General features: G+C 39.1%; 1 protein-coding gene across 2 annotated transcripts; it reads right to left on the reverse strand.

Moving 5' to 3' along the window:
* Nucleotides 1-4,029: 4,029 nt before the first annotated feature.
* Nucleotides 4,030-20,402, reverse strand: LEMD3 (LEM domain containing 3). 2 transcript variants are annotated; one of them, XM_072401299.1, is made up of 13 exons: nucleotides 19,312-20,402; nucleotides 15,059-15,087; nucleotides 13,064-13,127; nucleotides 11,227-11,294; nucleotides 10,872-10,951; nucleotides 9,644-9,786; nucleotides 9,067-9,168; nucleotides 8,283-8,385; nucleotides 7,270-7,445; nucleotides 6,442-6,523; nucleotides 6,222-6,327; nucleotides 6,058-6,136; nucleotides 4,030-5,382 (listed from the first exon to the last, which is right to left on the reverse strand). In XM_072401299.1, the coding sequence occupies exons 1-13, from the start codon at nucleotides 20,372-20,374 to the stop codon at nucleotides 5,222-5,224; spliced, it is 2,256 nt and encodes a 751-aa protein (XP_072257400.1). In that variant the 5' UTR covers nucleotides 20,375-20,402; the 3' UTR covers nucleotides 4,030-5,221. The 2 variants fall into 2 exon arrangements, with proteins under 2 accessions (XP_072257400.1, XP_072257401.1); XM_072401300.1 differs by lacking the exons at nucleotides 6,058-6,136; nucleotides 6,222-6,327.
* Nucleotides 20,403-20,677: the final 275 nt, after the last annotated feature.

Genomic DNA, 20,677 nt, shown 5'->3' on the forward strand with positions numbered 1-20,677 from the left:
GTACAGACTATGGGGTGTCAGTACTGACTGGACCTGTACACTGTTCTGTAATGGCAGAACTCCCCCCACCTGCAGCCTGTACAGTAATGTACTTATTTGATGTGTACGAACTGATGTTTTTACTGTGTATGTATACTGTTCTTTTCATTTTTGTTCTTTTACCTTCAAAAAAGAGCTGGGTTTTATAATACCTGTTCTGTGGACCCTTTCATTACTAGCAGTTTCCTCTAGTATTGTTGGGTGATGTAAGCAGTGCTTTGGGGTATTCTAGAATGCAGGAGAGCAGGCTCCTAGTTTGGTAGAATGGGAAGTTACCTGGATGTAAAATTTGGTATCTTGTATGAGTGACCTCTTCACCCATGTATAAGTCCAGATGAGTGTTATTGGTCGGGGTGTAGGCAGTACTGGGAAGTTGTCTGTACTTGGCACACAGTTGTATAGGATGCACTGCAATGTAATGTGGCATGTCATTGGTAAAATGAAGGGAATTGTTATAGTGCTGGTTATTGCATTACCTGACATTAAAATACAAAATCCAATATGGAGAATGGCTTCCTTGGGGGTTCGCTGGTTCCTAGTAAAAAAAAAAAACTGCATGCATGAGAGTGAATGTCATTGCATTCGACAATTCATCTTCGTGCAGCGCATACATGTGTGAATGGGCCTAAGATAAATCCACTTCAAACTGATATTTGGATGTTTCATGGTTGTTGGCAAGTTAAAGCACACATTGGATATTTATCTTCCAGGGACCCCAATATCAGAATGCCTCCAACAGAAATCAATTTCCATTCGGCGGCAGCAGCAGCCATTAGAAACACAAAGCATGGTGTGACACTACTCTGATGGCTTATTTTTTGTGATGTTGGGCCAACAGCTGGGGATGTGTATGTTATGGCTTTGTGATGGGGGATGGTGCACAATCTACTATTTGAGAGATAAATGGGGGCAGCAGGTGACCAGTTTGTGTCCTAAATACAACCTAAAGAACTCCTCCTGCCCTCCGTCTGCACTGCTCTGAGCACTCATTCAATGCAGAGCCTCTGCCAGCCTCACCCTAATGACGTGTTTTGGTTGTGACTCTAAAACTGCCAGCTGCCCCGATTTGAAGATTCAGTTCTATATTTTGCCCCTTGAAATATGCCTTCTCTGTGTCACCCTTACCTGTAAAGATAAAAAAGGCTTGTTGTGTTGGTTTCAATGGATGAAAACTAAGGCCGGCCATGTTCTCCTGCTGGTAGATGCAGGATGTGTTCATCTCACATTGTTTGATGGCTCAAGTTATGACCTAAACAGGAAAGACCTAGGGGCTGCCAATGGTGACTCCTTTTAAACATGCTGCTTGTCCCATTATGCTGCTAGAATCTTAAAATGTACCTAAACTAAGAAATTTCACTATACATAAAAGGGTAGTCAATCCTTTTATGTAAACTAAAAATTGGTTTTTTTTGTTTTTTATTTTTTTAAATTAAAAAAGGGTGCAGCACCTCCCCCTTATTCTCAACCACCCAGGCAATAGATAATGAATGGGAGCGCAAAGCCTCCCGGGATACCTATGTCAGTCAGGGTCATGGGAGGCTCTTGGGTGCTCCTTCTGCACATGCCCAAGTATCTCGGACATATGCAGAAGAAGCTACTTCGCTCAAACAGAAAGACTTTTTTCATCCTTTGTCGCCTGATCTCGCGCCTGGATCAGGTGTCAGGATGACGCAGGACCTCAATCAGACTTCACTGCAGGATTGAAGGTAAGTGTATTTTTTTTTTTTTTGCCGTTTTCAGTTTAGTTTCTCTTTAATTCTGTACCTGGAACAGGTATCTAGGTTAGGAAGCTCATATGAAAGACAGAAGTTTTAGGTCAGGTATCTACATGACCGGTAAGCAGATAGATTTTTACCAGGAGAACCCAGCAATGGTACTTTCCATAACAGGCTTCAATTTAAAGTGATGTACTCACCTGTTGCTTCTTTTATTCCTCCTTGTCATCTTGATTGGCTGTACCAGTATGATGTAGATCCTGTGCAGGTGCGAGGAAGTTCATTCAGTCCTAGCAAGCGCAGGGTAAGCCAGGATTGCCAAATATCCTACAACCAATATAGAGCTTTATGACAGTTCTGCAGAGCAATCAGGCAGGTAAGAAGGATTAATGAAGAAGGGACATCGCACCTGTCCCTTTCTGCAATAAAGAACTGCATGATCACAAATGTTTAAAGTGGACGTGCTGCTTTACATTTACTTTCACATATTGCTCTACATACCATATATTAGGGTAAAATGAATAGGATTGGAGACACATCTGTTCTTATAAAACAAACTTTCTCAAACGTATTAACTCTTCGGAACACTTGAAATAATTTTCAGGTCTCAAGGAACCCCTAAACTCAAGGAACTACTAAAACCATTTTGGGTAAGCCAGAAAAAAGCCTCCTAAATCGAAGACCAAAAAATGGCCCAGTGATGGTGGGGAGCTAGACTAACACCTTTAAAGACAACTAAAACATATTGCAGCCGACTCTAACAAGTGTCGTGGACCACAGAATAATGCAGGTATCATCTTAGGGTAGGCTAATCACATGCATTTTGAGGAACCCTTAGCAACCTTTGAAAGAACGCTGAGGTTTCACAGAACCACTGGTTGAAAATGGCTGTTCTAATATATCAGTAAAGAAAGCAGCGAACACAACTTTTAGTTTAGATTTACCTTGTGTTGTGAAATGAGAATGAGGCCTGGTATGTCAGAATATTAAACAGGATTTATATAGCGCCAACATATTATACAACAAACACAGCGCTGTTCTGTTCCAAGGAGAGGGGAGGAGGAAAAACAAGCAAAAACAGCACTCTGCTGTGTTCTATTCCATAGGAAAGCACAGCAGTTGTTCCTGATCCACAAGTATGGGACTTTCACTTGGTGCATTCCATTTCACATGTGATAAAAGGCACCAACCCCTAAACATAGTACAGTTTCAGATTTGAGCCAGTTTTTACAAAAAATCATTTTCCAAAAACAGCTGATTTGCAACTTTCCATTCATAGAGTTTGAATGATAAAGGCTCTGGCCCCAGTTACAAAAATAAGATATATAATTGTATTCCCCATATCCCATAAGATATGGGGAAAAGATTGCTAGAAACTGGCTGGGGTGAAATGTAATGTTTAATGTAAACCAATATTCTCAGGACAGTTTTGATGAATTAAACATAGTAGCAATTTTATTCAATAAGAAAAGTTCAGCAAGAAAAAAAAAATAAGTTACAAAGTCTGACAAGTTATTTGCATGGTCCTTAGAATAGAAATTACAGGTTCCATTTGTTTAGAATAAGGGTTTTATTTTTTCCTGGAGTGATCCTGACTGACTGTAGATTAGGGGAATGGCATTAGAAGAAATATGGTGACCATGATTGACCTCTCCTGAAAATACCAATAGACTGACATTAATGCTTTTGGAGTTAATGACTCAGAATAGTTGCAGCTTTAGGTTAGGAACTCATTACTGAAGTTATGAGAGAGCATTTCTGCTAGGCAACTACCTATGCTAAAGGTGAAAAGCAGCCCTATTACCTGAAATTATTTGACAGCCGCTTCCTTGCATCCTAATGAAAAAACCCAAATAACTAGTTATTAATACGGTTTATTACTGGTGTCACATGTACCAACAGCAACCAATCAGAACTTTTTTGGTTAATTTTCCAGTTTACAGCACATTTTCACGGTTTAATGAATTAGCCTAAATTTGCTTGTGACTTCTGGGCAAAGCAGAAGCGAGAATAGTATGAACAAACTTATCCTGAACCGTTCAGGAATATTCATTTTGAAATTACTACAACAAAGTATATTTTGTTTGATTAGATTGTGATGCCCTCAAAGCTTTGCATAGCATAGTAGATCCAAGTGTGCAATGTCTATTTTTGCTTCTTTAACTAGACCAGTCTGTACACTTAAAAAAAAAAAAAAAAAAAATCTGATGGTACAATCTAAATAGAATAATTAGAAAGGATATTAATATGTATACAAAACAAGGGGAGACTCCAATTTTAAGGCAACTGCTTTAAAAAGCAGTGATTATTTAATTGTAATATAGTATTAAAGTTGCTTGAGACCAAGCATTACCATGCAAGCTTTTGCAGCTGAACCATTACAAAACTAGAACAGACCTTTCTCACGGTAAACAAGATTTTATATACAAAAAAAACAACCGTCATGTACAATATACAGAAGTACACTTCCTGCTCCTTGAAGTAAAAAAAATATATTTATATTGTAGGGAACACAAGCAACTTCCATTTCTGCAAGTATACAAGCTAAAGTGTTATATAGCCCATGGTAGCAGCACACAAGGACAGTGACTTTCTAACCTAAAACTGGAGTACCAGTCACTATCACAGGCATTATACTTCTTAATAAATACATCAGTTCACCAATTACACTGTCCAGCATCTGCCAATTGCTTTTTTTATTGCTCACAATAATTTGAATCTTTACAATTGGTATCAGACCTCACAAGAAACCAAGTCAGACATTTTATATAAAACCTATAAAAGATATTTAAACTTTTTTTCTAATACTTTTAAAGGTAATTGGCTGTTTGACCTTAATGAGATGGTGCAGCCAATTTATTATATAAAATAACAATATGAATAAAATAGGAAGCTTATTTACTGCTTTGAAGCAGACATTTGCACAAGACTTGCCGCCACCACCGTTACTTACAGTTAAATACAAAAAAGACCAGTATATATTGTCCATTCCCTGCCTCATAAAACAAAGCCAGATAGCCCCTGCACTTCAGCTGTAACAAAATCACTATCTACAGCAGCAGGTCAGCCTCAAAATGTACAGTTATAATATTAGGGTAAATATTTATATATGACAAAAATAGTGTGCAGGATCCCATAGGAATTCAATAAATTATCCACTTTTCATTTTAAGAAAACAGTCATCTAGTTCACAATGCATGAACATCTGAAAAGGTTATAAAAAAAAAAAAAAAAAAGAAAGTCTAAAAAGACATTGTATTCCGCTGTATTAACACTTTGTTTTCTTTAATGCCTGTATTGTCCTTTGGATGCATACTCGATTTCTTATACAACTTGAACTGTCGCTGGAAGTGTAATATACTGATAAAGGTTCAGGGGAGGGGAAAAAAAAAAAAAAAAGGAAGACAGATGCAAGTCAGGACCCCCATCCCTGTCCTGTTGCAAAACAGTCAATGGCATAGAGTTTCTCATAAAGACTGAAAATTTGTTGTGTCAGTCCGAAGATTTAATTGCGACATAGAGTTCATGTGATTGTTTAACGGCTTCAGAGGAGTGTTACTTGTAATAGCCTGTGGAAATCGATGGTGATATCGGTCTAATCGCAGGTATTTGACAGTCACCAACTTTCCTGCAGGAAAAGAATATAAAGGCATTAGTATAATAAGCAAGGTTTAAATTAGTAAATGTACAAGTAGAAATAACATTTCATTTTAGTAAAGCCCCCATGCCAACACCAATAATCTATAAAGCAGACCCCACATTCCACCAGCTAGCAGATGGTCAATGAGAAGCAGCAAATTTGACCTGTTATATACTAACAGTATATATTAAGTCGCTTGCAATGTTTTATACAAATTAAACCTGAAAGTTGCAGTGTTTGATTGACTTTGTTTCGAGTACAAGAATGCACATCTATTTCTTACTTTGTTCCCAAGTCCATCAGTGAAACTACTGAAGATGAGGGGTCAACAGCAAAAGCAGCCACAAATGTTTGTCATTATAGGTTATGATGAAGCAATTAAAGAATGCTGTGTTCAGTGGGTCATAACCATGGAAGTGACAATACCTGACAATTCCTTGGACTGATCACAGGACAGCTCTATACCAACAGAAGCAGAAAAAGTATCGCACTCTGCAGTAAGGTTCTGTGCATGACCTCTCTCAACAGATTTACTACAATGCAAACCCCCTGTTTGATGTAAGTTAACAGGCCATGTGTGCAAACTACTGGGTAGTAGGAAATGCAGTTTTATTGTTTAAAGGATTCTCAAAAGGAAGTGTTTACCATAATTTGGTTTCTTACCATCAAACCAGGATCCATGTAATGCCTTGAAAGCCTTTCCTGCATAGTCTGGGGATAAGCATTTTACATAAACACATCCCTGGGGGAAAATAAATAAAATATGTTTGTGCTTGTCAGGCAGAATATTTAGGAAATAAAGGGGGTAGAATAAGACAGACCGTTACCTCTCTGGAATTTTTATCTACTGCAATGTGAACTATTCCTTCGTTATCATTACACTTTTCCAAAATTGCTTCTTGAATTGCCAAATGCCAATGATCGCCAATTTCCCTGTAATAAATTGTCATTTATATTTACAGAGATTTTTGAAAAGCAAAAAAACCCCACAAATTTTAGAGCCAAGACATTTAATTGTTTCATTGTTAAAAATAGCAGAATACTTACACAACTGGATCAAACATATTGCGTATCTTTAAACAGGGGGTTAGGCTATTTGGAGGAGAATTTCGTTTATCCAGATGGAAAGCTGAAAAACACAAGACAGAATATCAATTACTTAATTTTAATAAATCATAATTTTCTGATCTGTGTGAGGGATAAAAAAAAAATGTACCCCTTATTTAACCAATTGAGTATAAAGATTTCTGCTGTATACATATCACACAGCTCCTATTGGCTTTAAATGGCAATTGATTATATAAATTTAACAATGAGTTTCACAAGTTATGGCAGTCACAATCAAACATTTGAATATCCAAACTGTTCTCCAACTTTATGCATATATTATTAGCTCACATAGTAAACTGCCAAGAAAAAGGTCCTGCTTATCACCCCCACCCCACATATGCAGCAAGAATGTGGGTAAAACAAGGACCACCTCCAGCAGGACATTTATTTTAGGACAGATTAAAGATAATTGTATAGTTTTAAAGACATCCTGTATGAAGCAAGTTTTGAATAAGCCACTGCTAACCTCCCTGACCTGAATTTTAAGTCTGATATGAACAGATGCATATTAGGCGTTTTGACTCACCATTCTGATCCAATTGGGCTTTTTAGGGTGGTCAATCTACACATGCAACACAGTTTTTTAAAACAGTCACTTGGTACATGCTTTCTTGATGGAACATTGGTAATAAGTGCCAATTTCCTCTACTGGTCTTCCTGGTTCATTACAAAAACCTTTCCATTTTGACAGATTTACAATAGCACAACTTCTAACAGGATGTACACTAGGCATAAAATCCCAAAGAGGTAAAGTAGAACCAGTACCTTGCCCTTGCCAAACTTTAGAAGGTATGGTTGATATTTTGTCACATGAAGGTGGTTGAACCCATTTCCACACAAGATAGTCAGTTCCCGCTATTGTCTGAGTTTCAGTTCGTATACGGGATTCATTTGTAGCCACAAATTCAACTGCCCGGTCCCAAGCCTTCTTCATTTTTTTCCTACAAAAAAACAGCATACAAAAGTGAATAAAATCACACTAAGAACTAAATTACCAACATAAAACGTTTTTTTTTCATTTTTTTTTTTTTTGGGGGGGGGAATTTGACTTGCTTTTATAACCAATACACATGAAAAAACCTCCAAGAAAAAAGCAATTCATGTGCTGGAATACAGTCTACATAAACGTTCAGCACTTTGAAAAAGGGATTACTTAAATCTGGTAAGTGTAAAATATTGAATCTATATTTACCAACTGCAGCCAGCAGATGATGAGTTCTGTTTACAATGGCCGTTTTTATCACATTAAAAAATTGCATGTTTTAAAAACAGCCGAGAAGCAAAATCTCCCTGCTCCCTAGCAGAAAGGAAGGTAAACTCTTCAAACTGAACGCCTCAGATGTGGCATTTGTGATTTTTTTTTTAATTTTTTATTTTTTACACACAAATGATTAGTGCACATTGCAGCATACTAGATTAGTATGAATGAGGTTTACAAACCAAACCCAAGTAATTTCACCAGTGGTTCAAATAAGTTCTTAATGCTATACCGAGGCATCACTACTAAACTGCTGTGACTTTTTCACAATGCTTGCAGGGAAATCCATAAAAAATGAAGTTAATGGCATTTGAATTAAATCTACTAAAATAGAATGAAGTCTTAAGTGAGGATCTGATATGGCAAAGTTATTACCAGGTCTAGGCTGTACACCACGCTAAAACTATTCTACAAGCCAAAGATCGGCATCTTGGGTTTTTAAGCAGTTGTTCACAAGGATGATTTGTCTTTCCATCAACTTAAACTTCCACCCCAAATTTTACCACACATAAAAACCAACCTGTCACAAGCGGAGATCAAGGAATCTTTGACGTGTGGGATTGGTGTGTATGGATCTAGCTCTTTGTTTTCTTGACACGCTTCACCATGACTTTTCAAAACATCTAGAAAAAACAGATGAACAGATGAATACCTGTATGTATGTGTATATATATATATATATATATATATATATATATATATATATATATATCTATATATATATCTATCTATCTATATAAAGTTTCTTTCCTAAAGCTTTAATTGCCAACATTACCAAAGACATTATTAAAGCCAAAATACTCAAACCAAATTTAAAGGCACAGGTATCGTGACAGTATCGGACTGATGCCTGTTCAGTAAGTAAAGGACATTAGGAACAATGTTCAAATAAATCACTAGAATATAATTCTGTACAAGGTGTAAAAAAAAGTCTCTTTACACAAACCAATGTTTGGGGGCAAAAGGCTTCAGTTGTCACCGTAAATTTCTGTGAACGGCCTGGGGCTGACTGTCACGCCGATCACAAACTGAAACCATGCTGGGCAATTCTCTGTTCATGCGAGACCTGTGGCTATCAGTGAATGTGCAGTCTCAGGACTAGAGAACAACTTTCCCTCAGCGTTAAGAGCCTTGACAAAAATTTATATATTCAGGATCAATACAAAACTGATGTTTTTAAACATGCTAACCTTAAACTCAGCGAGCTGGACAAGTATTCAAAATGACCTGCTGTGGAACTGCTGGTGCCTTTTATTATGTGTTTGGTAACTTGCACTTATGATAAAACCATATTCAAGACTCACCTATGATTTTAATGACCAGATCATACATTTGTTTAGTTTCCTCCTCTTCTTTTGCCCAATGATATTTCATATATCTGAGAACAGCCCAGACTGCAGCAATTCCTGCATAAAACAAAAGACATGTGAAATAATCCCCCTAGATGTACAGCAGTTTACATTATTTGTGATTTAACAATTTTTCCCATTATATTTGCAAATACCACACATTTGTCAGTGCATAGAAAAAAAAATTATCTGAAGTGTTCATTTTCTAAAGTGAAATTTTCATCATGCAGCATTCTCCAGCTCCCCTAAACACACATGTGAGGGGCACGAGACCTGGCCGCCCAGAGAACTGCGCAGTCAATGCACTCTACTGCTCTTGAAATATCCTAACCTCTCACAAGAAGCCCAAACCCATCAAACGACTCGTGCAAAAAAAAAAAAAAAAAAAAGTATTTGTAGCCTCAACGAAAAAATAAAATTTAGGAAAAAATTAAACTACTGTTTTACTAGTTAACAGAACTGTCCATGAATACTGCATATGGATGCAGGAGGCATTTTAAAGGTGAACAAAAAAATAAATAAAATAAGTTACCTAGAGGTAAAAGTGACAACCTATAGGCAACAGTAAAAACAGCACGCCGAATGCGACATAGAAAGGACATCTGTGGGCGTGTAGATTCCAAGTATTTTATACTGGCGATATTGAGGTCCTCATCATCTTTGTCCCCAGAACACCTGGTAAAAAAAATTAGTAAAACATTCATGAAGCTCAAAGCTTGCATTCAGAAAATTACATTTTTGTCAACAGCTTGAATTATTCCATATTGTTGCAATACATTTGAAACGCTTACTGAAAAGCTTTTTGTATCTTACAAATGTGTACAACGACCACTAGAGGGAGCAGTGTTTATAAAATAACCTAATTGAACCTTTGTGCTTTACAGCTATAGGAAAGCATAGCAGCCCCACAAAGAATGCCAACTTTTCAATGAATAAACTAGCTCACGCATACACTGATAACAGTAATGCTGTGCATACACTATAGAATCTGATTGTTTAATCTTTTTTCTTTAACAAAAAACTATGAAACATTAAGACAAGTTGGAGACTGTGCAAAGGTCGATCATATTTGCTTACTTTATATAGGGTTCCGATTTATTGACAAGATAATGTATACATAGAATGTTTAAAGAAAAGAAAAAAAAAAAAGACACTTTGAAAGTGTGTTACACCATTGTCTACATTAAAATAACCTGTATGGTATAGAAGGGACATGCCGGCACATTATCCAAGGCATGTGTTCAAAGCATTAAATATGTGTTCAACGTTGTAAACGTTTTATCCACACCATAGTGCATGCATTACTTGCATATATAAGCAATGCTCTTATTCATTAATTCTTTTTGTACTCCGAAGCAAAAAAAAAAAAAAAAAAAATCAGTATTCAGATGTAGATGCTTTGGTGAGGTGTGATGTTAGAGAGCAGATGCAAGTTTTTGCTGTGAAATATGCAGTGGATATGGTGTGTGAAAATTTCACATCACCCCAAAAAAGTGCTACAAAATTCTTCCTAGTATACTTTCGCACCCTAATCACATTGCTGGAAACTTATATTCAAATGTGTTGTAAAGAGCAGAGATATAGCACCAAACATAAGTACAGCAGACATTTGTAATGGTTTGTTAAAATAACTAAACTACACAAAGTCACCATGGATGGACTATATTTATTGTATCCATATCAAACATTGATGTTTCCAGTTCCGCTCTGTAAGATCATAACCTGCATGCAATATTGTTCATGATATAACATGCACTTACTTTATTCCAACATCTTTTCCAGACTGTAAAATCCATCTCAGGGAATTGTTAAACTCGTGGACATATTCTGGACCTAGACCCTGTTGAATTCAGATTACAAACAACATTACAAAAGTAGTCCAAAAGAATGAAGACATTTATAACACAAAATATATGTGTGTAATATAAATATATACACATGCGGAAAGCAGTAAGTTACAGCTACTAGCAGGCATTTCACGGCCTGATCATCAGGAGGCAGCCTTTGGCTTTGGGCTTAAAGTGGAAAGGATCGGAAACCTGAAATTAAATTGAAGATCTATAGAACATTATTATCCAGCACTATTACAAAGGAATGAAAAAAAGCAGAACAAACCTGTAAAAACTCAGCTGCCTCCTGGACGGAAATACGACCATAACCTACACCACCACACATATATTCTCCTGCAATAAATGTGAAACAAAGATGTGGAGAATTAAAACAAAAAAAACAAAAAAACAGAAGTAAATCACAAGGTTCTTTGTCACGGATCATCATTACATGTAACAGAACTTAAAGTTTGGATGGTGAGGCGAGGGCCAGTTATTTGACTTCCCTGCCAACTTTCTACAAAATATACAATCTTACCAGAAAAGTCCAAATTGTACCTACACCCTTAAAACACCACATCTGGTATTTGCAAATAGATCAAGCCAGTTAGCATCAGTACATTTCATTGATATCACACAATTTCCAGAGCTGATATCTTAATTGCTAGGGGCACATTTATTCATAGTAATTCGATGTTTTTAAATCCTCTGACATTATACTGGTCATGTACTTTTCACTTCACAAAGAGACAAAGATATTAAAACTCACTATCCAGCAGCATTTTGTGAGACCCATCCTGATGACTTAAAAACTGCCTTACTCCTTTTTAGGAAGAATATTTTTTTGAATGTACAGTTATAAGGAATATTGAAAGCTAGTTATCTGTGTATGTTCTCTCACAGTAAAGGAGCCATGTGTTCTTGAGGCTTTTAAGCTAAATTGCACAACTGCCTCATCCTTCTGAGTGTTCCCACCCAAACAATCTCGACAAGAATGGTCACAATGGCAAATCTAGTGGTTTGGTTTTGGATGTGTCAAAAGGATACAGTTAGGTCCATAAATATTTGGACAGAGACAGTTTTTTTAATTTTGGTTCTGTACATTACCGCAATTAATTTTAAATGAAACAACTCAGTTGAACTGCAGACTTTCAGCTTTATTTCAGTGGGTTGAACAAAAAGATTGCATAAAAATGTGAGGTACTAAAGCTTTTTTTATTTTTATACACAATCACTTCATTTCAGGGGCTCAAAAGTAATTGGACAATTCATTTAAAGACTATTTCATGGGCTGGTGAGAGCAATTCCTTCGGTATGTCATTATCAATTAAGCAGATAAAAGGCCTGGAGTTGATTTGAGGGGGTGCTTGTATGTGGAAGATTTTGCTGTGAACAGACAACATGCGGTGAAAGGAGCTCTCCATGCAGGTGAAACAAGCCATCCTTAAGCTGCAAAAACAGAAAAAACCCATCCGAGAAATTGCAACAATATTAGGAGTGGCAAAATCTACAGTTTGGTACATCATGAGAAGGAAACAAAGCACTGGTGAACTCAGCAACGCCAAAAGACCTGGACATCCACGGAAGACAACAGTGGAGGATGATAGCAGAAGCTGCATTTAGATGGATATTTATGGACCTAACTGTATGTTCTGGAAAAGAATGCACATGTGAAGGATTCTGCAATTGTGCATTCTTATCTCCTTGGTATTCAGGTTTATTTCCTATAGCTGGTATACTGAACCTCCAGAAACAGAGTGCTTTTGCTTAGAAGACATTATATATATATATATATATATATATATATATATATATATATATATATATAAAACGTTTTTGCCTGGCTGTCAAAACTCAATGATGTATTACTTTGAGCCACCGACATAGAACATGCAGATAACTTCCGCTCTGCTCAAGGAGAGATTCGTGTGCTCATCATGTATGAAGTAAACATGTATTTTTAAATGCTTAACCATACCATTGAAAAACATTTTCCACTATAACATACACATGGGCTCCAAAAGGATCAATAGAAAATAAGGCTGCCATATAATATAAATGCAGCATTTGTGCACCTTATTTCCAAAGGGTACCTAGAAGGTAAAGTTAGATCAAATAATTACCTGCTGTCTTAGCCAATTTATCATGAAGTTTATGAAGTGTATTCATCAGCATATTTTTTTCTGTCTGAGAACAAAATCAAAAAAGATTATTTCATATAAATCAAAATAATAAGATCAAAAGACACTAAAACAGTAGGTAGATAAAACAAGTATGCAACAGCACTTTCCAAAAAAATCTTCTAATCCAAAGAGATTATCACTAAGAATAGTAAAAGCTGCTGACCCTGTCCTGGTGAAGATTCCCGACACATCCCACCTCCACACATTTCAGACTGGCTCTTTACAATGATGTGGATATGTGTGGAAGGACGGGGAAGGCAGACAAGTTCAGAACAGCCTTGCATAATTTTATGAGATACAGAAAGCTCCAAACAGGCACAACAATCCAGGTACTCAGAAGTTCACATTCTATCTGTAAATAACTTTGTTTTAACCAGTCAAGCCCAGAAAAATTAAACATAAAATGTATTCGAACAGATAAAATGACAAATTTTGCATAAAATAACTATTCTAGAATATACATCTATAAAACGTAATATACCTCAATAGGTCAATAAATGGCAGCTGGTTTTCTAAAGCAAATTTCTACACTGATAATTGCAAACATAAAACAGGACAGTTACCTGCCAAACACTTGCAATTCTGTGCAGCCAATCTTGTAATTCATGAACCCCTCCCATCCATGTGGCCAAATAATGATACCACCATGTACCTAAAGCCCCTTTCTACAACTTTTTGAGTGACCCACCTACAGCTTGTTTTTCGAGTTGTGAATGACCCTATGTTGTAAGGCATTTTGGTGAAATCTTTCCAAACATTATACCTTCAGGCTAAGTTTAGACCTACAGCGGCTGCCACCTTGCCAACTACAACCAGCTGGTAGGCCATACTACTGCTTTTGTTTTTAGAAGAACCAGTATTTAAACATTTTGCATTTACATTTTGGGAGCCAGTGGTATAAAACCAAACAAAAAGTGCTAGGTCCATTTTATCCTCTTTGTAGGATCTATATTATATACATTTTTTTATATTCGCAACATCACTTCTAACATTGACCCCAATGCAGCTGTGTAGCAATATATATCTAGCTACACTAAGCCAGCAAAAGTCTACTGCTGCAGGGAGAAGCAGGATAAAGCTTGAACAGCTCTGTCGAGTCCTCTATTTGAAGTGCGGTGATATCCCTTCTGACACCACATCACTCCTGCTGTAAGAACAACAAGGAAGCATTATGCCATCAGGAATCTGCTACAGGTGCTCCCGAGGAAGGCTGTGTAGCAAGATCTGAAGCACAGGTGCTGATTGTTTCAGTTCCTGGGCTTCATGCTGGACATGCAGCAGCTTTGCCCCTGCAATATTCAAAGAGATCCCTAAAGTCAAGTGGTTATGTTTTGTCATCCTAATGGGTCATTTATCAACACATTGTCACCATGTAATCAATAGTATAAAGGATTACATTGGATATCCTCTACTCAGAGTTTCACTGACTAATCTAGACATAATTGTGTGTGTATTAATAAAGCAGTGAATCCCGAACATTCTCTGGTGGAAGATCTTTGAATAAGTTAATTGGCAGAGACTGATTTTCTACCTGAGAATCTTGCTGAATTGTTAAATTCACCATTTTATACCCAAATAGTGTACCTAATGCCTAAAGTAAACCCTAAAAACCACTTATGTTCTCTTATTAGCCAGGAAATTTCCTGAGAAATAGCTTTAGAGTAGCATTTCTTGATTTCAGGGCTAAGCCCCAATTGCATCTTTTACTGTCCACCAGACTACATGGCCATTAAGGTTGGGGACCTAAAAAATGCAAAACTTTACTAAAAAGTAAAATATTTTAAACCATCAAATAGAAATTCACAATAAATTTACATTCCTGAAAGTTAATTTATTCAACAAAATGTGGAGAAATGGTCAATGTGGCAAGCATGCCAAATAGGAAAATGCAGAAAGTAAGGCTCTTAAGCTTGCAATAATATTTTTAATACTTACATCATCATGAAGGTCATTTGGACTTCGTACTGCAAGAGGAAAAAAAAAAAAAAAAGTATAGGTTGAAAAAATAAAATTCACACAACAGTTGTGTCAAAAAGACATTTGGATGTTTTGCTTGGTTGGATTCACTCTCTACAGCAGAGGTTCTGCTTAGTTATGATACATAATAATGTTAGCCATATGCTGTAATAAACTTAATTCTCTGTAGGGCACAATCTGTCAGACTCAACCATAGATATTGATGGCCAAATCAAAAACACATGGCTGTCTGAAATTTTGGAGGCAGAAATGGTTGATTTGTTTTGCCTCTGAAAATGCAAGGTTGTGTACTGTCATAAGTCAGAGAGATAAAGTACCCGAATAGGGTATACTGGCTGGAGAGATGGGCTCAATCTGAAGCCTAGTAAACACAGGCTGGTATTCACTTCCAACTGGTTCACTGATCTGATTCCAAGGCACTCGTTATCTGAAGTGAAGCTAACAGCAGACCCACTGTACACAACTTATTTTGGTCCTCAACCAGACAAGTTGGAAAGTATACAAAAAAAAAAAAATACACAAAATGCTTAAATGAATGATTACACAAATCACCTCACCCAATGATCAAGCAGGCATGATATCGTTCAGAGATTAACAAGATAGGGGTTACAGATCAGTAAAATCACCCAGACTGGTCGTTTAAGCATAAAATTACCAGAAGATCTGTCATAAGGCTCCGGGCCTATGAACCCATACAAGCAGCAAGCTTTTTCAGAATAAGGTCAGCAAAGTGTAATATATGTACTGCTCTCATGATCATTAAAAAAAAAAAAAAAAACATACGGCTGCAATGCTTTATCGAAGTTGTAGTTGTCAGCCTTGGAGAATGTGGCTTTATAAAAAAGTTAACTGCACATAAAATTATCCTCAGTTAATTAGGCAATACAATGTATCTCTGTATATATTCCCCAGCCTGTGGGGACAACCTCTGGCACAGCCTTCCATCCTTAGAAGAACTGACAAGGTTGGATGTATTCAGATACTGGATCCCCCCAAGAAGAGCTGGACATGTGATCTAGCAGTCCTTTTCTCCCAACAGCTGAACCAAACAGAGGTTTATGGAAAGTTCCTATATTGGACAGATTGTGGCTGCAAAGAATATTCAATGTCTGCAGGTAGCTAGTGTCAGCAACACTATTTCAGATGGCCTTCAGTTTTATGAAGTCTGGACTAAAACCATATTTCACTAAATACCTCCAGAGGGAGCATTTTGAGGCTTGAGTTTGAGAGTTAAGTAGGGAGTCAGTAGAACATTCTACATCCACAAATGAGGAACAGTAGGGAGTACTGCAGTTTTAATATAATTTCCATTCATTCCAGTATCTAAAACTCAACCCGCACAGAAAAGGAGTGCAAGAAAAGTGTACTTGGGCCCTTGGACTGAGGTAATTAGACTTCATATTTTTAGAGTTTAGACTTTTAGGTAAATTAAACTGATATTTTATCAGTTTTAATGAAACACATTTTGATTTATATTTAAACAGTGTTTTGCAAATATAAGCTCCATTTACTGTGCAGCAATCATGCTGAAAATGAAGAGACAATAATTCCTGCTGCTGGAGAAGAGTTTTCTAACTAAGCATTTCAGGGGTTGTGTTAGCACATTTACATGGTAAACATGGTCCCTTTTATACACACACAACTGCAAAGTACATCATAAAATAGGCACTACATTGAATATGCAAAATTAATATAAAGAGCAACAAGGTCACCATCTTGTATCTGTTTGGACCAACCAATTGGTCCCATTATACTTTGTAGCCAGTAGCACACAACAAGCAAGACTGCTAAGATTATCCTGTAATACAATGCCCAGTTTTTCAGGTAAACCAGGCACTTTTACAAGTACTGACTCTCTTGGAGGTTTCTGTACTATCACACACCTAGCAATTTGCTTATGGGTGTGTTTACTTCAAAGAGCATTTGAAACCTCTGTATTACTGCAATGAAATCAGATTGCATACACAGTAATAAATACACTTCTTTTGAGAGCCTGGGTATTCGTGTTCCATACTTTGCCCACAAACAGGTAAAACAGCAATGTTTGAGGTTAGCGTGGACATCCCAGGAAATGACCAGGCAAGGCCCTTTGACTCTGTCTCACCTCACTGCTTCACCTAGCTCAAATGTACTATGATGGTTTGCACCCCATTCACTCCAAAAAATATTTTGAACTTCAGCAGAATGTGGCAATATTTTACAGATAAGCCTCAAATTGCTCTACACCTGGATGTGAAATTTTCGCTAACATTTCATTTTTTTATAAAAGCTAAACATTGCCATCTTACAATGCATAGTTGTCTGTGCTCCCAAACCGGCTATGTCCATAAGGAGGGAAAGGTATACTCTGATTACTCTTTAGCATCACTGAGAATGATCCAGGAGTAACAGGACATTCCCAGCTACAGCAGCAACACGGAGACTATACAGCAGTAAGGTCATCATCAGAAACTAGTCAAAAGATTTCATCCACCTCACCCACATACCAAGAATATATTTTTGGAGCTGACTAATCTTGTAAAAATTGTTAAGTATAGAAATATGAGAACTGTTACTGTTGATTTGTTTATGATCCAGACTTTGTTACCTAGTGACCCAGTTATGTCATGCTGGAATTCACAATTTTTTTATTTCATTGACTAGGTGCATGTTCCAGGTCAGCAGGCCACAAGACAGTGAGGCAAGGAGGACTGTCCCACAACCTGACACTTAAATGTCCTTTATCATAAATTATAACTAAAGTTACAGATTGCAGATTACAGACATCTCCATGTCACAAGTCTGCAACCTTCTGTTTTCTATGCACAGACTACATGTGACCCGTCTAGGAGGTGAAATATTGAGTGAGAGAGCGCTGTATACTTTATGACTAATATAGTACATATAAGGTTCGTTACAAAAGGCCTAGACTGTATGCTCTTCGGGGCAGGCTCCTCTCCTCCTCCTGTGTCACTCTCTGTCATTTGCAACCCCATTTAATGTAGAGCGCTACGTATTATGTTGGCACCATATAAACCCTGTTTAATAATAAATAACAGGCTGTAAATGGTAGCAAGCTCCACGTAAGCCATGGATCTGAGGCATCTACAGCAAATTGTTTGAAGTCTACCTATAGTTACCTTTTTATTAGGCAAGCTTGGGTACAGAATAAAAGGACTACTGAGATTCTGAAAAGGGCTCCTCCTTAAGAAGAGTTATATCTTCTTACCTGTCATGCCTTCTGTGCTGCTGATCTTTGCTTTCCTAAAGTTGAACTAAACCTAACAATTAAATAAATGCAAGCAGACAGACCTTTATTGTAGAGGGGACTGGATGTTTCCTGTGCAAAAAATAAGCTCACCTGCCTGATCACAACCCTCTCTATGCCGTACATCTAAAGTACGATCCTGCCAACCAGGTATACGCCAAGTTAACGGCAGTGATGCCACTCTGGCCTAGACAATCAAAATAGCCAAAGAACTCAGACACAGGAAAGGACCAGGGGAAGATGTTAGCATCAGAAGAGGAGTGACAGGTGAGGACAGGGGAGATTAGTTAAATTAACCTCCTAAGCGCCCGGCATCTGCATCCCCAAAGTTCACACGCCAGGGATGTGAAGCCAGGGGACACAGATGCCGGGCATCGCCAAGGGGATGCCGTGGGCTCATGGGGACCAGGTAAGCCCTCAATTCCACCGCAAATGTAGCTGAGGGTTACTGCTTTTTGTAATAAAATTTAACAGCGAGCCACACTCGGGAATACCACTAGGGAGGTTAAGAAGGCTAATAAGGTAGTTTTATTGTAGAATAAACAATCTGTCATGTCTGCAAATAAAGAAATGGCCGCTTACAATTTTATCTTTATTTCTCCCTAAACCACAGAGCCAGCTGAGGAATCCTGAAGTCCATCATACACATGGCGCCTCTTTCATTACTGTACTCTGCATGGATGTAGGGGGCCCAACATGCTGAACCCCATAGCCAGGTGGGGCCCCAACACACGCCCCCTACGTATTAGAGACTAAAGACCCTGCAGTGGCAGCATGGACTGCAAAATACAAAACCATTACTTCTATAAAATAAAGACAAGATTGTTTTATGGGTCTCATTTTACAGTCTAGCCATCATGGACAGCAATGGAAGTTCCCCTAAGGACTGTAATGGAAAACCCTAGGAAGAGACTAAGGCCATAATGCCAATGTAAGGAATGGGCCATAAAGCAGCCATACTTACACCTCTGCTCCCCAGCCAGGCCTGTGCCCCGCATCCTCAGGTAGGTGAGTCCCAGGAGCAGGAAGAACAGGCAGGCGGCAGTCAGCAGGATCATGGACAGGTAATGGGCGCTGAATCCCCCGGGTGAGGTCACCCCGGCACTCCGGAATTGCTGCAGCAGCTCCTCCTCAGGCTCGGGGTGTTTGTGCAGCTTCTTCTGGCTGCTGTTCGGGTAGAAGGTGTGGTTTGTCCCGGCATGGTTGGGGTAGGACAGCCGGCTGGGAATGCTGTTGCTGGCCGCATATAGCCGGGAGGGATCGGGGTGGCCCCCCAGGTGATTGTTGCTCCTGCGGGTGTCTGGAGACTTCCTGGCGGCGGCTCGGTGTCTGGTAGACGCTGGGCTCTCCGCCCTATCCCAGCCCGATCTGCCGGCCTGCTCGGGGGGATCCATGCCATTATCCCGGGCCTGTCTGTTCATACTGCGCCTACTCCGGCGGCTCTGACACTCGTTCTTAGCCGGCTCCTCCTGCTCGGAGTCCGAATAGTCTTTGCAATAGGAGAGGCGGCTGCCATTCACCGCCCGGTTTTTATTCGCCTTCTCTTCCTCAGGGTCGTCACACTGTTGGGGGCTGTGCGGCCTGCGCGTCCCCCACCACACAGGCGCCTTCCGCCCGTCTATTGCGTCCACACAGCCCCGCTGGGCCGGGCTCCTCTCAGTCTGCGGAGTGCTGCCTCTCTCCCTCCGCCCGCCGACGTCTGCGTCCGACTCATCCGAGCTGAAGCCCAGCAGCACCGGAGACTTGCCGACCTCCGTCTGGGTGTAATGCCGGCCGCTTCGTCTATGCGTCACCTCAGCAGCCAGCGGGCGGGCTCCTCCGCTCTCCAAGCGTCCCTCCGCCACCAGGCTGTTGTTCATTACCCGCGTCTTTCCCGCCCGGCTCCTCTGCTCTTCGCGCAACTTTTTTAGTTTCTTCAAGTAAACCGGCCTGGTGCTCTCCGTCACCGGGCCGAACATCTCGCCTGAGCGCCTTAATTCTGAGACGAGCTCTTCGTCCGTTAACTGAGCGGACGCCATTTTGACCATTCGCCTGGGCTCCTGGCCCCCCCTGTACGCGCCGACTGTGCCCCGGAAGTGACGTCAGCGAACTAGACTGTGAACTAGACCCGCCGCTCACCCAGGAGCCAGTCTGCTGCTTGGAGCGCCTCTAGTGGTGGAGTGCGAGGAAGCATGGAGGGGACTTGTGTGCTGCTCTGCACAGTGCACCACATACATGAGGGGAACACACAGCATTGTCACCACTGGGAACTCCCTGTCCGCTCTGCCCAGTGCACTACATACATGAGGGGAACACACAGCATTGTCACCGCTGGGAACTCCCTGTCTGCT

Source organism: Pyxicephalus adspersus, chromosome 2 (assembly GCF_032062135.1).
Source record: "Pyxicephalus adspersus chromosome 2, UCB_Pads_2.0, whole genome shotgun sequence".
NCBI lineage: Eukaryota > Metazoa > Chordata > Amphibia > Anura > Pyxicephalidae > Pyxicephalus > Pyxicephalus adspersus.